Here is a 12,751-nt window from a genome sequence, read left to right on the forward strand (position 1 = left end):
GGGACCTAGGTTCCTGCGTGCTGCCACACAGCTGCTTCCAAATGGGGCCTCTTGGGCCAGGAGGAGGGGACGTGCCCTCCCATGGCAGCCTGGAGCTTGGGACCCCAGCCCTGAGTGAGCCTGTCCCATTAGATTGGATGATGTCCCATGTGGGGCCCCCATGGATGAAGGCCCCTTGGCTGAAAAGAGCACCAGCAACCGGCTGCGGGGGGCACCCTACAAACAGCTAAGGGGACTGCCCTCAGAGTGGCCCTAAAGTTGTGGGCGATGCTGGAGCTGAGGAGCAGGGTGCTGTGCACTCTTGGTCAGTGCTGCACTGGCAGAAGTTGAGGCGGTGGGGGCTGACGCACTTCAGAGCAGTGGGGCAAGGCCAGTGGGAGCTACAAGAGGGCAGACTGAAAGGTCAGCAGAGTGCTTATGCCACGCCCTCGGTGCTCCCCAGGCCCCAGCATCATCGCACTTCCTCGATGAGTTCTCTCCCCCACCCCAGCATCCTAAAACACCTCCCACCTCCTCCTGAGTCTTTCTCATCCTCTTCCACTTCAGGCCACGCCCTCCCGTGTTCAGTCCCTCTCTCCGGCCTCACCCTCATGTGCTCTCCCGCCCCTGCCGCGCCCTCGAGCACGCGCCTCTCCCAGGAGTAGGGGACTGCCGAAGGCCCGCTGGTAGCCCCTTGGAGTGGCCACTGAGCCAGAGTCAGCTCCTGGAATGTCTGGGCTTGAGTCATTGCTCGCTGGCTCTGGGCATGCGTGGATTGCTCCCGTGAGGTCTGGAGTCTGGTTTTGAAGACATGTGAATTTGTCCGGTCAGTGCTGGCACCTACTGACCCCACTGGGTGCCTGTGAGCCAGGTTCCATTGGTAAGCTGCGGGCGCTGCTGCACCAGCCCATGCATCTCATGGTGGCTTAAGGTGACCCCACCCGACTCAGGCTGTAGGGAGCCCAGTGACAGGGGATGCCCACCCACAATGGGCTGTGGTCCTAAGCAGACAGGACCCTTGGCTAGTGGGGCTGCAGGCAGGAGCTTTGGGACACCAGACAAGGGGTCAACATAGTCCCCCCGGGCCGGGAGGTCATGCTGGGGTAGGGAAAGGAGTGGACAGACACATTTACTGGAAACGCAGATATTCGTTCAAGCAGGAAACCGTGCCCCACCGCAAAGAACAGCGGAGACCAGCAGAAGGGTTTGCACCCCACATAGGCTTACCAGGTTCCAGCAGCGCATGTGCCAGGTCCTGATGGCGGAGAGCGGGCTTTGAGGGGAGGGGAGAGGGGGATCTACCCTTTGAGGGGGCAGTAAAAGGTGGACCTGGCCTGGGCAGGTCCAACAGCATGGGCACTGCTCCCTTGGTGCACAAGGCCTCCAGCATGGTGGGGGTAGGCCCAGGACCACCTTCCAACTGTGCCCCACTGTGGGCTAAGCCCCAGGGGTGGGACTGTGGTCTCGGGCCTGGCTCCCAGCACCTCTTCTCCTTCGCAGGTTGAGGCCTTTGGTGTCCACACAGCCAGCCAAGAAGGCCGCCCTCAGAGAGGTGTGTCCTGGTGGTCTGGGGGGTGGGGTGGGTGTGGAGGGGCAGGGAGGGGCCCAGAGGGAAGGGCCCCAGCCATATGATCCCAGCCCAGGCCCTCCCTGGGGGTCTCAGTAATGGCCGCCATGTGTGCCATCCCCAGGTCCGACTGGCCTGGCATTTGTTGGTGGGGCCATGGCCATGCTGACCTGAGACAGCTGGTGTGCAGGGCCATGTGGGCTGTCTGGGATCCCCAGGGTGGTCAGTGTGCCCTCCCCAACTCTCAGGCTGTGCTCCCGAGCCCCACTGCCTCTGGTGCCGAGCTGACGCGGCCTCTGGTCGTCGTGGAGAGCGGACCCGTGGCGTTCCACCCTGACGAGGACGTGGATGAGGACGAGGCCGAGGAGGAGGAGGGCGAGCCCTGCGTGAGCGCCCTGCAGATGATGGGCAGCGACGGTGGGTGGCCCCGGTCATCTGGAGAGGGTGAGGTCGTTCGTCCCCATAATGACTTACAGCCTTAGAGACCCACGGGCCAGCCCTTCCATGTCTTCCAGAGCTGACTCCACAGCAGCAGGTTTGGGCAGAGGGGTTGGGGGGACTGGGCTCCGGGGAAAGGGGAGTTGGGAGGGAAAGGGGGCCTTCACCCTGTGTGACTGTCCCCCATGCTCTGCAGATTATGGCTGTGATGGTGACGATGACGATGGCTACTGACTTGGGGCCCCGCACAGTGGCCAGGCCGCCTCTAGCAGTGGACATGGCCCTCAGCACCCCGGATGTCCGACTGACTAGGCCGCCTCAGCTCACAGGCAGGACAGGCAAGAGACTTGGTGATGAGAGGGGCATCTGCCCGCCTGTCGCCCGCCCACGTGGGACTTTGCTGTTGGATCATGTTTGGAACAATGTAGGGCTGCTTCCACCCAGCACGAAGCTGGACTGGTACTTCGTGTGTTTGGTCACTCAGGCCAGGCAGCCTGCCTGGGTGCCAGCTTAGTCCTGCCCAGGGTCACTGACCACCACCCTTAGGGGCCCAAACACAGGTGACTGACACTGTCCCTGGGCCCCACTACAAGTGCTTCCCCAGGAGCATGGAGAGAGGTCAGGCAGTGTCTTGGCTGGCAGAGTCAGCTCACCCCCACTGGAGGTCGCCCCGTACAGCCTGTGCTAGCTCCATGCGGTGGCGGCACAGCCAGGGGGTCCGGGAGATGCCTCTGACCTAGAACCAGACTCCCTGTCTCTGCAGGGTAGCCATGCAGGTACCCTGAGCTAGATCCCTGCTCTGGGTGGGAACCCAGGGGAAGGAGCGAGGAGCTTCTGTGCCAGTGGGGCCTCTGGCCCTGCTGGAGAGGTGCCCAGGGCACTGTGGGCAGGCCATGCTCCTCTTGGATACCTAGTCCCTGTGCCTGCACCTGCAGCCAGTGGGCCACAAAGCTCCTGGGAGGCTTTGGGCAGGCTGATCTGTGGTGAGCAGTGTTCAGGGGGGGCCATGATGGTGGGAGCAGCTACCTCCCTCCAGGTTAAGCCCTCAGACCCTCACCCCCTTGTAGGCCTTCCTGTAGGGCTGTCTCTGCTCACCACCGTCAGTGCCTGGTTCAGTCCAGCTCTGGCACAGCCTGGGCCCTTTGGAAGGGGTTTTGTGCTGTTCCTATGCCCTGGGACCCCAAGGTGGCTTAAGTGGGTGTGGCCAAGAGGGGCAGGGTATCCCCACTCCTAGGCAGGGACATGGGGTAGATGAACAAATATAGATGGATAAGCTCCAGGAACAGGGGTGGGCATTGCAATGACAAAGGAGCATCTGTGTAGGGGGGCAGGCTCAGGCATGGAAACGAGCCATGTGGGAGAGCAAGCTGGGCACTGGGGTGGAGTGTACCAGGCTCACTGGATTTGGGGAGTTCTGGGAGCAGGTCAGGCATACCCTGGACTTTGTCTCAGCAGCTTCAGTGGCTGGATGAGTCATTTGTGCTGTGTCTGAGGGCCTTCCAGGTGGAGGTAAGGGCAGGCTGTGCAGAGCAGGTACGACCCTCCTGGGCCAGGAGCCTGAGGCCATCAAGCATGGATGCTCCGGGGGGGCCCATCAGAGGCATCGTCACAGGGTGAATTTGGGAAGACAGTGGGCACCCTGTCTTGGACCCTAGGGAGATGAAGTGACCTGACCCGACGCCCAGGGGTCTAGACAGACAGGTGGGTGTAGTCCTGTGAGAAAAGGTGTCCAAACCTCACAGTATGGCTTCCACCACTGTCCTTGGACATGGGTGTCCCCCGGGCACACAGGTGGGTTTGGGCTGTACCTGCAAGCCTCCCTCCTGTGTGAAGGACAACCCCAGCCACAGAAGAGCCTGCTGGGAGTGGATGTGTTCAGCACCTCTGTTTTGACCTTTGCCTATGCAGGCAGCCCTGAACGGGAGGGGAAAGTCCCAGCCCCCTGGGCTACCCCATTATGACCCTGCCTCTCAGCTGTCCTTGTAGAACAAATCCCAGACTACCCGTGCTTCCCAGAGCCCCTCCCAGCCTTGGTCTCTATGGGGTTGAGCCTCTGCACTAGGTAGGATGGGGGGTTGGGTCCAGTGTAGCTCTCAGCTGTTCCCAGGTGGGGCTGCCAAGCTACTCCAGTGCTCCTAGGAAGCCAGGTGCCAGCTGCCCACCCAAGGGGCATCTAGCCCCTTGCCAGAGTATGTGCCCATCTCTGGAAAGGACTCTGGGTAGGGATGGAGGCAGGGCAGAGGGGCTCCTCGAGGAAGCAGCTGCCGGCCTCACGTGGGCACCTTGGACCTGCTCCTGGGGTGTGTCCACTAGGGCATATAATGGTCCACTGGAGTTGGGCTGGGGGGCCCCTAGAGGGTCAGCTCCTTCCATGGTCATTTTTCTCAGCGTCTGACTGGCTGGGCTCCTCTACCCTTCACTGTGGCCTTGCTTGACCCATGGGTACTCATACCTGGGGCTCCAGTCGGCCCAGAGGCATGGGCCGAGCCAGTGTGGAGCCCTGTCCACTGGGAGCCCTGCAATGGCTGAGGGCCATGGAGCAGCTTGAACAAGGAGAACTGTCCCCACTCCCTGCCCCTTGGGCTGGCCCCCAGCGGCCCTGTCTACTCAGCAGCTCCCTGAAGCCTCCTTCTGACCCCTCATGCCACCCACAGCAGGGTCCAGATAAGGCCACCTAAGCGGGCACATGCTGGACAGCCCCAAGGCCAAGCCTAAGGCCCCTTCTATCCCCTGCCCACTGTCCCCACAGGCACCTGGGCCTTCTATGCCCTGACCTCTAGGGGGCAGCACTGTCCCACCCTGGAGGGCCAGGAACTTGGCACCCTTTCTACCCTCTGCTTTCCCAGCCCCCAAGCCCTGTGTCCCCAGCCTGCGGTGGTGGAGGGCTGCTCAGCTGGCCCGGAGCTGAGTGTGCCATGACCTCTGAGAGCTCTCTCGACCCACCTGGGAAGGAGGTCCCATCCCCTGGACCAGCATGCCCACTCAACCTAGGGTTCTAGTCGGGTTTGCGGTACCCTGTCTCGGAACCTACACACACCATTACTCAGGCTGGCTCCGCAGGCACCGTGTGTGTGAAGCACCACCTGGAGGGTGGCAGGCCACTGTCTCCACTTTCCCCTTTTAGGGGTGCAGTTGCCCCTGGACAAGCCCTTGGCGGTTCGTGCAGCATGAGGGGTGGGGCTTGCCCTCAGCATGGCCTCTGTTTGACCCTGGCCAGAGCTGCCCCATGAGGGGCAGCCTCGCATCCGTATCGTTTTGCAGGTGAGCTACAACTGTTCTACACCCGCTGAGAGGGAAGGCGCACCCGTGCAAACCTCAGTGCCTCCCACAGTCCCTCAAGGGGCCTGAAGACTTGCTCACCCAGCAGGACTATGCAGGCCAGATCCAAGTCCTCTGCCCCACCTGGGCTGCCCAGATGCCTGGCACCCCAAGACCTGCCCCCACCATGCATCACCCCTCTAGTCCAAGATACCTCCCATGCCCTGTGGCCCTAGAGAATCCTCCTGGATCCTACCCTGGTGGGACCCCACCCCCAGCCCACTCACAGACTGGCAGGGGTACCCTAGGACTAGTGACTCGGAGGTGAGGACTTGTGGGGCAAAGGAAATGGTTCCAAAAGCTGCCCTCTGGGGTCCTGCCCAGGCCCCGCACCAGCCCAGGTGTCCTCTAGGCTGCCAACACCCACTGGGACCCACTGCTGCAGTAGCACAATGCCCCATTGTGGACACAGAAGGGCCATGATGGCGGTGGGCTGTAGTGGGAGGGGCCTCCCCCCCCCCCCGAAACCGCTCAAGCTCTCACCTTCTGGGCTCCCTGTACAAGGCTTGACCAGCCCGTGCCATCTTGCCATGTGAATCTACGTGCCTGGCTGGTCCCTGGAGGGGGCTGGGCCCAGGCCAGACTGGCAAGGGGTGGGGGCCACAGGGCAGGGTCCAAGGCTGCCCAGGCCCTTCAAAGGCAAAAGGGAGGCTCTTGATGGTTTTCCTGTTGGGAGAGGAAGTCATTGTCCCCTTACAATGAGCAAGGGCAGGGACCCTGTCTAGTGGGACCTTGAACTTTGCTCTCAACCTACATGGTGCCCAGTGCTTGACCCGACCCTCACCCACCACTGACCTGACTTTGCACCTTCCTCCGGGTGGGGGGCGGCAGTATACCTGGAAGAGGCGAGCAGGAGCCTGCTGAGCAGGAGTTGTGAGGGTGGGTCTTGATTACAGATGGGCAGCTAAGCTAGGTCAAGCCAGGCCAGGGAGGACCACATGTCGGCCAGGGGACTGTTGCCTTGGTGGCCCAAGAGCCCTGCTGCCAGCATGCTGGGTTCAGGGTGGGGTGTTTGCCAGGTCCCTCCTTCCAAGTCTCAGAGGTGACCAGCAGCCTGGGCGTCACAGAGAAGCCCATTTCGAGGCCAGAGGGTAGGGCTCAATATGGGGCAACTTCACTGGGGCCAGCAGAATCCAGGTAGTAGCTGCAGGCCCAAGTTCTTTCGGGTCCTGCAGAGCAGTGGCAACCTGAGGCAGCAGGAGAGCTCCCCACAGAAAATGCGGTGGGCATTTCAGGGTGGGCCAGGTGTTGAGGGGACTGACACAGGAGTCAGTTCAGGTACCTAGTAGTTGGGGGCAGTGTATCAGTAGCTTTGTGGGACATGTGGGGGTGGGGTGGTCCCTGGGACGTCCTGGTCCCTGAGTGGCATTCACAATGTGTTGGTGGGCATGGGGAGGGGGTCCTCTTCCTCCCCAACTTCTATCTGTAGGCCCCTAGGCCGGGACGCACTGAACAAGGGTTGGGTTCTTGCAGAGGGTCCCATGACAGATCAAGACATTTGCAGTGGAACATGATGACAGAGCAGGGCCCCACAGGAGGTGGGGGCGTGCCCTGAGGAGGAAGAATAGGCTGCTCTTGAGGCTCAGCAGGTTCAAGCTTATTAGGGGCATGGGTGAGTGAGGAAAAGGGCATGCGGTAGGGCAGCTAGAGCTTTATAATTGGAGGGGGGTAGACTGGCCGGGTCCCTCTGGTGACCCTGAGTGTGGGGAGGTTTGCTTCTTACTGAGGTGATGCCAGTCCCAGGTGAGAAGCAATGGTGAGACTTTGGAGGTGGGGGTGTCCTCGGCCCTGAGGGACCCCAGCATTTCAGAGAATGTGCACAATGTGCCTCAGCCCTGCTGGCTGCTGGCGGGATGATGAGCCAGCTGTGGAGGGCAAGGTGGTTGATGGACAGCAGGATGAAGCTGGAAACAGGGCCATGCTGCCTGCAGGAGGGGCTGCAAGGGCTCAGTCACATGCCAGATGGAGCTCCTGAAATTAGGCCAAGCACCCTGTGAGGCCCCTGTGCAGGCTCCAGGAGTCACCAGGATGGTGCCCAGTGCTGCAGATCTGAGGCATGCTGGCTGCAAAGGGGTCAAGGGCTACTTCTAGGCAAGGGTGGGAAGTCAGCCCTGCCCTTGGCTGTGCTCTGCAGGTACACCTATCCCTTGGCCTCGGGCTGTTCACGACAGCACAGCTGCAGGGTGAGTGGCAGCCAGGCTAGTGCAGGCAGAGACCAGGGTTCTGATGGAGGGCGGGTCCAGCTCAGGAGGTAGGTGGGCTTGAGGATGGTGTACACACCCTGTCCGGAAACTTGGGCCTGATCCTGGTGCTGCAGCTGGTGTGTCACCCCCAAGGGACATCCTCTGGACCAGACCATACAGAATCCTTAGTAATGTTTATCCATTTAACTAGAATAATATGTATATAGTTGTAAATTGCATAAATATATTTCTTAGATTATATGCATACTAAAACGTTTCGTAAAATCTTTCTACATTGAATTACAACTGAGTGGAAGTCTTTGGTTTTTTTCCCCCTTTAATTACTGCCTCGTTCTCAATAAGGTTATTGAAAGGGTTTCACAAATGCTAGTCATCCCAATACTGTAACTGAAATCCCAGAAAGTGTGACACCATTGTTTTCTGCAAAAGTCCAGCTGCTACCCAGCCGCAGCTGTGCTCCTGGGATAGACCAGGTGACGGTGAGCAGTAGTGACAGTTCTGACAAGGGACCTTCCTGCCCTTCCCTAGTCCAGTGGGTTCAAGTGTAACAGCAGCTGCAAGGTTTGCCATACCGGGCAGCATGCTCTGCTGGGGTCCAGGAGTCTGCACCGATTTCAGGGCATCTAGCAACAGCAACATTGTCACGGGCACTTTGTCAAGCCTCTCTTGCTGACACCCCAGCTCTCCAAGCACAGTGTCCTCCAGGCTTGGGGAGGGTGACACCAGTAAGTGTTAACGGAATGGAAGACAGGGCCACCTCAACCTGAGATGCTCTTCACGCCCAGCCTAGCCCCAGGGATCCTGATGCCCCAGCAAGGAAACCAAGTGCACCAGGGAAGAACATGGCTCAACTCACCCCCAATGTACAGGTCTTCCAAACCCGCTGCACAGACCCCATTGAAGTGGAAAGTGCAGAGAGCCACTTCGAGGAGGACTAAGAGCACCTGGCCTGGGCCATAATCTTTTCAGTTGCCTCATGGGCATGTGAGAGCTGGACCATGAATATAGGAGAGTAAGTGGCCATTTGAACAGTGGTGTTGGCCAAGAACGCTGGGTAGACCAGGGGCCACCACAGGCCAGCCCACCAGATTTAGAAGCACAACCAGACTAGGTCCATCCAGACCCCTCATCAGGAAACGGCCAGCACTAGGAATGAGGGGACCCTCAGTATGGTGGGCTGACATTGCAGCCAACGCCTGGGCTCAAGATCATTGCCCATTAAGAAGCTGGCACGGGGCTTTTGTAGGGTTTAGGTCGCTGTGTCTGCTAACAGTTGGGGCTTATCATGCCCCCCAATTCCCAATCCTGGACAGCCAGGTACTGGGACCTTCAGGAAGACACAGGGAGGACACACACACACCACAACATCCCTTTTCCTGATGGCCAGTTTCAACCTGCTCCCTACCAGAGCCCCTGGGGATAGCGGGGTGTCCAGGTGCGCAGAAGCGCCCTGGCAGCAGACTCAGCACTCAACCTAGGCGGGGCCCATCTCCTTTGGAGGTTTGGATTGGGGACCTCAAGAGGGGTGAACCCCTAAGGAAGTGTACTGGGGACCCTGCACAGGTGAGCGCTACATCGCCACCCCGCGTCTGAGGAGCCTGCAGGGATGGTTGCTCCCACGTCCAGAGTCAGCAAGGGCCACGTCCAGCACACTCGGGTCGGGCAGCGCTGCGGTGAATGCAAAGGACGAGCAACAAAGCGCTGACGTCTTGCCGTGGGGCGGGGGGCAAACTCCGAGCACTTTGAGAAGCGCAGCGACCCCCTCCTGTGCGTGGGCGGGGCTGCCGGCTGGCTCGGGGGCGGGGCCCACACCTCTGAGTCCTGGAATTGGGCCGCGGGCGGGGCGGGCGCCGACTCCCCATTGGACCCCGCGGGCTAGGCGGGGCCGGAGGCGGCGGCGGCCTGGCCTCCGCTCGGGTCTTATCAGCGTGGGCAGCTGGTGGCCTGCCCCCGCGCCGAGCGCCCCGGCCCAATTCAATGGCCATTGTCCGCCGGCCTCTTTGTTCAGGAGGCGGCCACTTCCTGCAGGAACCAAGCTAGGGCGGCGGGCAGGAAACGCACCGAGCCTCGGCCAGACGCGGAGGCCAGGCCGGGAGCCCCGCGTGGGGCGGGGAAGCGGGGCGGGGGAGGGAAAGAGGGCTGCCCTGGGTTTCCCGCCCGGTGGGAATCAGAGGTTAGCGTCCGAGACGTCCGGGCGGGTCTTGGTGGCCCAATCTGAAGGGTGGGCGGTAGGAGCCAGGATATCCCCTCCCTGGAGCTGGGGAGTGTACTGGGGACCCTGCACAGGGTCGCAGGAGGTGGGCGATCCCCAGCTCAGCATTGTCCCCACCACCCTCCCTCGTGACATGGGATGACTATTTCAAACAGGGCAAGAACGTGGAAACCCAAACCCACCGTTTGCATTCACCGCAGCGCTGCCCGACCCGAGTGTGCTGGACGTGGCCCTTGCTGACTCTGGACGTGGGAGCAACCATCCCTGCAGGCTCCTCATACAGCATGAGAGCTCTGCCCCCCACCCGGCGCCACCTCTCTGCTCTGTCTCTCTCTCTCTCTCTCTTTCTCTCTCTCACCTGCTCCTGCCCCCATCCCTCTGGTTTATCCCTAATAATGCCCTGTCCCTCTGTGTGCCACCCCACCCCCCAATACACGCTCTCCCTCCCTCTCTATCCTCCTACCCCACCCCCAGCGTCAGACCCAGGGCAGCACCCTAATTGCCCAGCCTCAGTCAGGTGCTCACTCACAGCTGGGAGTGAGGTCATAAGGGAGGGAAAGGTAGACCCCAATACTGGCTGTACCCCAGGCCACCCAAGGCTCGGTCCTCATGAATTCCCTGAGGTGAGGGGACTGCTCACACTGGACCTTGCCTGCCCTGCCCTTATGGGTCCCACTCTAGCAGAAGATGTGCCACCACTCTGGGGACCTCAGCTTGGATGTTCCGGTTGGCCTCTCGCCACATGGCCGTCTCCCTCAGGAGTCTCTATGGTGGGGCCTCTCTCAGATGGGATCAGGTCCCCACTGCAGGAGGGCAACCTCACGGTACCTGACTGGTAACCTCTGCCCCCAACTGCCAAGGACGGAGCCTATGAGTCCACCATCGTGCAAAGAGTCTAGGAGGCAAGGTGCATGGCCCCCCAGTAGCTGAAGGGAGGGTCTGCAGGATGGGTGCAGTGAGACCTCCCACTTCCCTGCCACCCCACAGGCCATGGGCTGAGCACTTCCCACAGCACCCATTACGGGTACCCACCCTGTTCTGCTCCATGGGCCTAGGAAGGTTCCTCCCACCACTCAGCTCCGGGTCCAGGTGGAAGACCATTTGCAGACGAGTGCACCCCAAGAGCCTGCTGAGCACATGGGATTGGCTGGAGCTGGGCCAGAAGCAGGGCATCCAGAAAGGCCCCATCCCAGGACCACGAAGAGCCCCTGGGTGAGATAGGGCACTAAGCAAAGCCTGGCTGGAATGTGGCCCCCTCGTGAGTCCTCTCGAGAGCCAGATGAGCAGTGGGCTGGGGGGGGCGGCTCAGCACTGGTCCTGTGAAGAGGGGAGCTCTGGGAGGCAGGGACACCCCAAAAGGCTGTGTGTCCCCGAAGCAGGATGGACTACTGGCTAGAGTCTGAAGGGGCGGGCAGGCACTTCCTGGGTGATGGAATATGGTGTGAGCCTAGGGACAGGGGTGGTCTGGAGAGCTGCAGCCAGGGACCCAGGGGACACCAAGCACTAAAGCACCCAGGTGGCGGTGGGCCGAGGGCAGCAGGCAGGGCAGCCAGAGGTCTGAGGCTGAAAACCAGAGCTGGTGATGGGCGCTGGACCACAGCGAAGGGATTCTCCCAGCATGCCCTGGGAAGGAACCCAGAGACCATGGCTGCATAGGGGAGCTCGTGGGTGTGGCCGAGGGCCGACCCAGCTGTGCCTGCCTTCACACATCCCCTCCCCAGAGCCCACCCCTCACAGCTCTTCCCAAAGACCTCACGAGAGCCTTCCAGGCCCCCACCCCCACCCCCTGAGTCACTCAGCACTGTCAGCCTCCAGGCTGCCCCTAGCCTTGCCTGCTCAGGGGCAGGGGCGCTGCCGGACTGTGGCCACCTACCAATCCTCTCTGCGCTCTGACCACCCCTGCCTGCGGCTCCCCGCTGACCCTCAGAGACTCCCAGCCCTGTCCCTCACCCCCGCGGGACCATTGGGGGGACCCTCAGTCCTGCAAGGGGGCGGCATGAATCATTCCGCCACCACTACAAACGCAGGAAGCGCCATTCTCTGAGCCGCGGGTTTCCCTAGCGGGAGGGAGCCCAGTCCACGAAGGGCATTGTTCCAGGGGCAGCGCCTTCCTGGGGGGCCGGCTGAGAGTCATGTGCATGGCTCTCCGGGCCCCTGCCCTGAAATGCTTCCTTCTAGACCCAGGGGCGCCTGGAGGGATGGTGGGGCGGAGGCAGGAGAGTCCACAAGGATTGAGGTGATTGGACCCATAGGCCCCTCCCAACCCCCCTGCCCCCCACCAGTGGCACGCACACACAGCGGGGGTGAGCCTTCCCCACAGTACAGAAGTTTCTGAGACTGGATTCGGATATGGCAGCATGCCTGCCACGCCCATGCCTCCTGGGGCCCAGAATGGCAGCTGGCACACAGTAGGTCCTCAGCAAACACATGTTCAACTGTGGAAGGATTCAGAGCAAGGGTCTCATTGCTGCCGGCTTGAAGCCAGAGACATCTGTTGGGAGAGCCGGTGGGTCGTGTAGCCACCCTACAGGGCAGAGAAGAACTATCTCTGTGGGTTTCCCAGGGGTTTCTGAAACTAGCTTTTAACAGAAGTAGAAAGCCTCTTTTTTCTCCCGAGGAGCAGTTGATGGTTTTGAACTGCTGACCTGTGATTTAGCAGCCCAAATCATTATAAACACGATGCCACTAGGGCTCCTGTTCTATCGGAAGGCAGGCAGTGCTAAAAGTCTTAGCTATGTGCCACCACCAAGAGCATCCAAAGAAGCTGTCACTTTTGAGGGACAGGTCCTACAGACTGTCAGGATGGAGAGCATGGAGTTTCAAACTTGAAGGGAAACAAGCGGCCATCTAGCTCAGAAGCAACAAAGTCCACATGGAAGAAGCACACCAGCCTGTGTGATCACGAGGTGCAGAAGGGATCAGTTATCAGGCATCAAGAACAAAAAATCATATAATTGTGTGCTCACCTCCATGATACGATCACTGAAGACAAATGGGTGCATAAGCAAATGTGGCGAAGAAAGCTGATGGTGC

At 60.6% G+C, this 12,751-nt stretch overlaps 1 protein-coding gene across 2 annotated transcripts in view; it reads left to right on the plus strand.

The window, feature by feature from the left end:
- BRF1 (BRF1 RNA polymerase III transcription initiation factor subunit) overlaps positions 1-7,788 on the plus strand; it is a 43,687-nt gene extending 35,899 nt beyond the window's left edge. For both annotated transcript variants that reach the window (XM_045287921.1, XM_045287920.1), the window contains 3 exons: positions 1,480-1,531; positions 1,795-1,963; positions 2,181-7,788. In XM_045287921.1, the coding sequence (XP_045143856.1) occupies positions 1,480-1,531; positions 1,795-1,963; positions 2,181-2,218 (259 nt within the window). In that variant the 3' untranslated portion in view covers positions 2,219-7,788. The remainder of the gene's footprint in view (positions 1-1,479; positions 1,532-1,794; positions 1,964-2,180) is intronic.
- The last annotated feature ends 4,963 nt before the right edge of the window (positions 7,789-12,751 follow it).

The sequence above is a fragment of the Echinops telfairi genome, unplaced genomic scaffold (assembly GCF_000313985.2).
Source record: "Echinops telfairi isolate 266 unplaced genomic scaffold, ASM31398v2 ScPeMD7_18;HRSCAF=68, whole genome shotgun sequence".
NCBI lineage: Eukaryota > Metazoa > Chordata > Mammalia > Afrosoricida > Tenrecidae > Echinops > Echinops telfairi.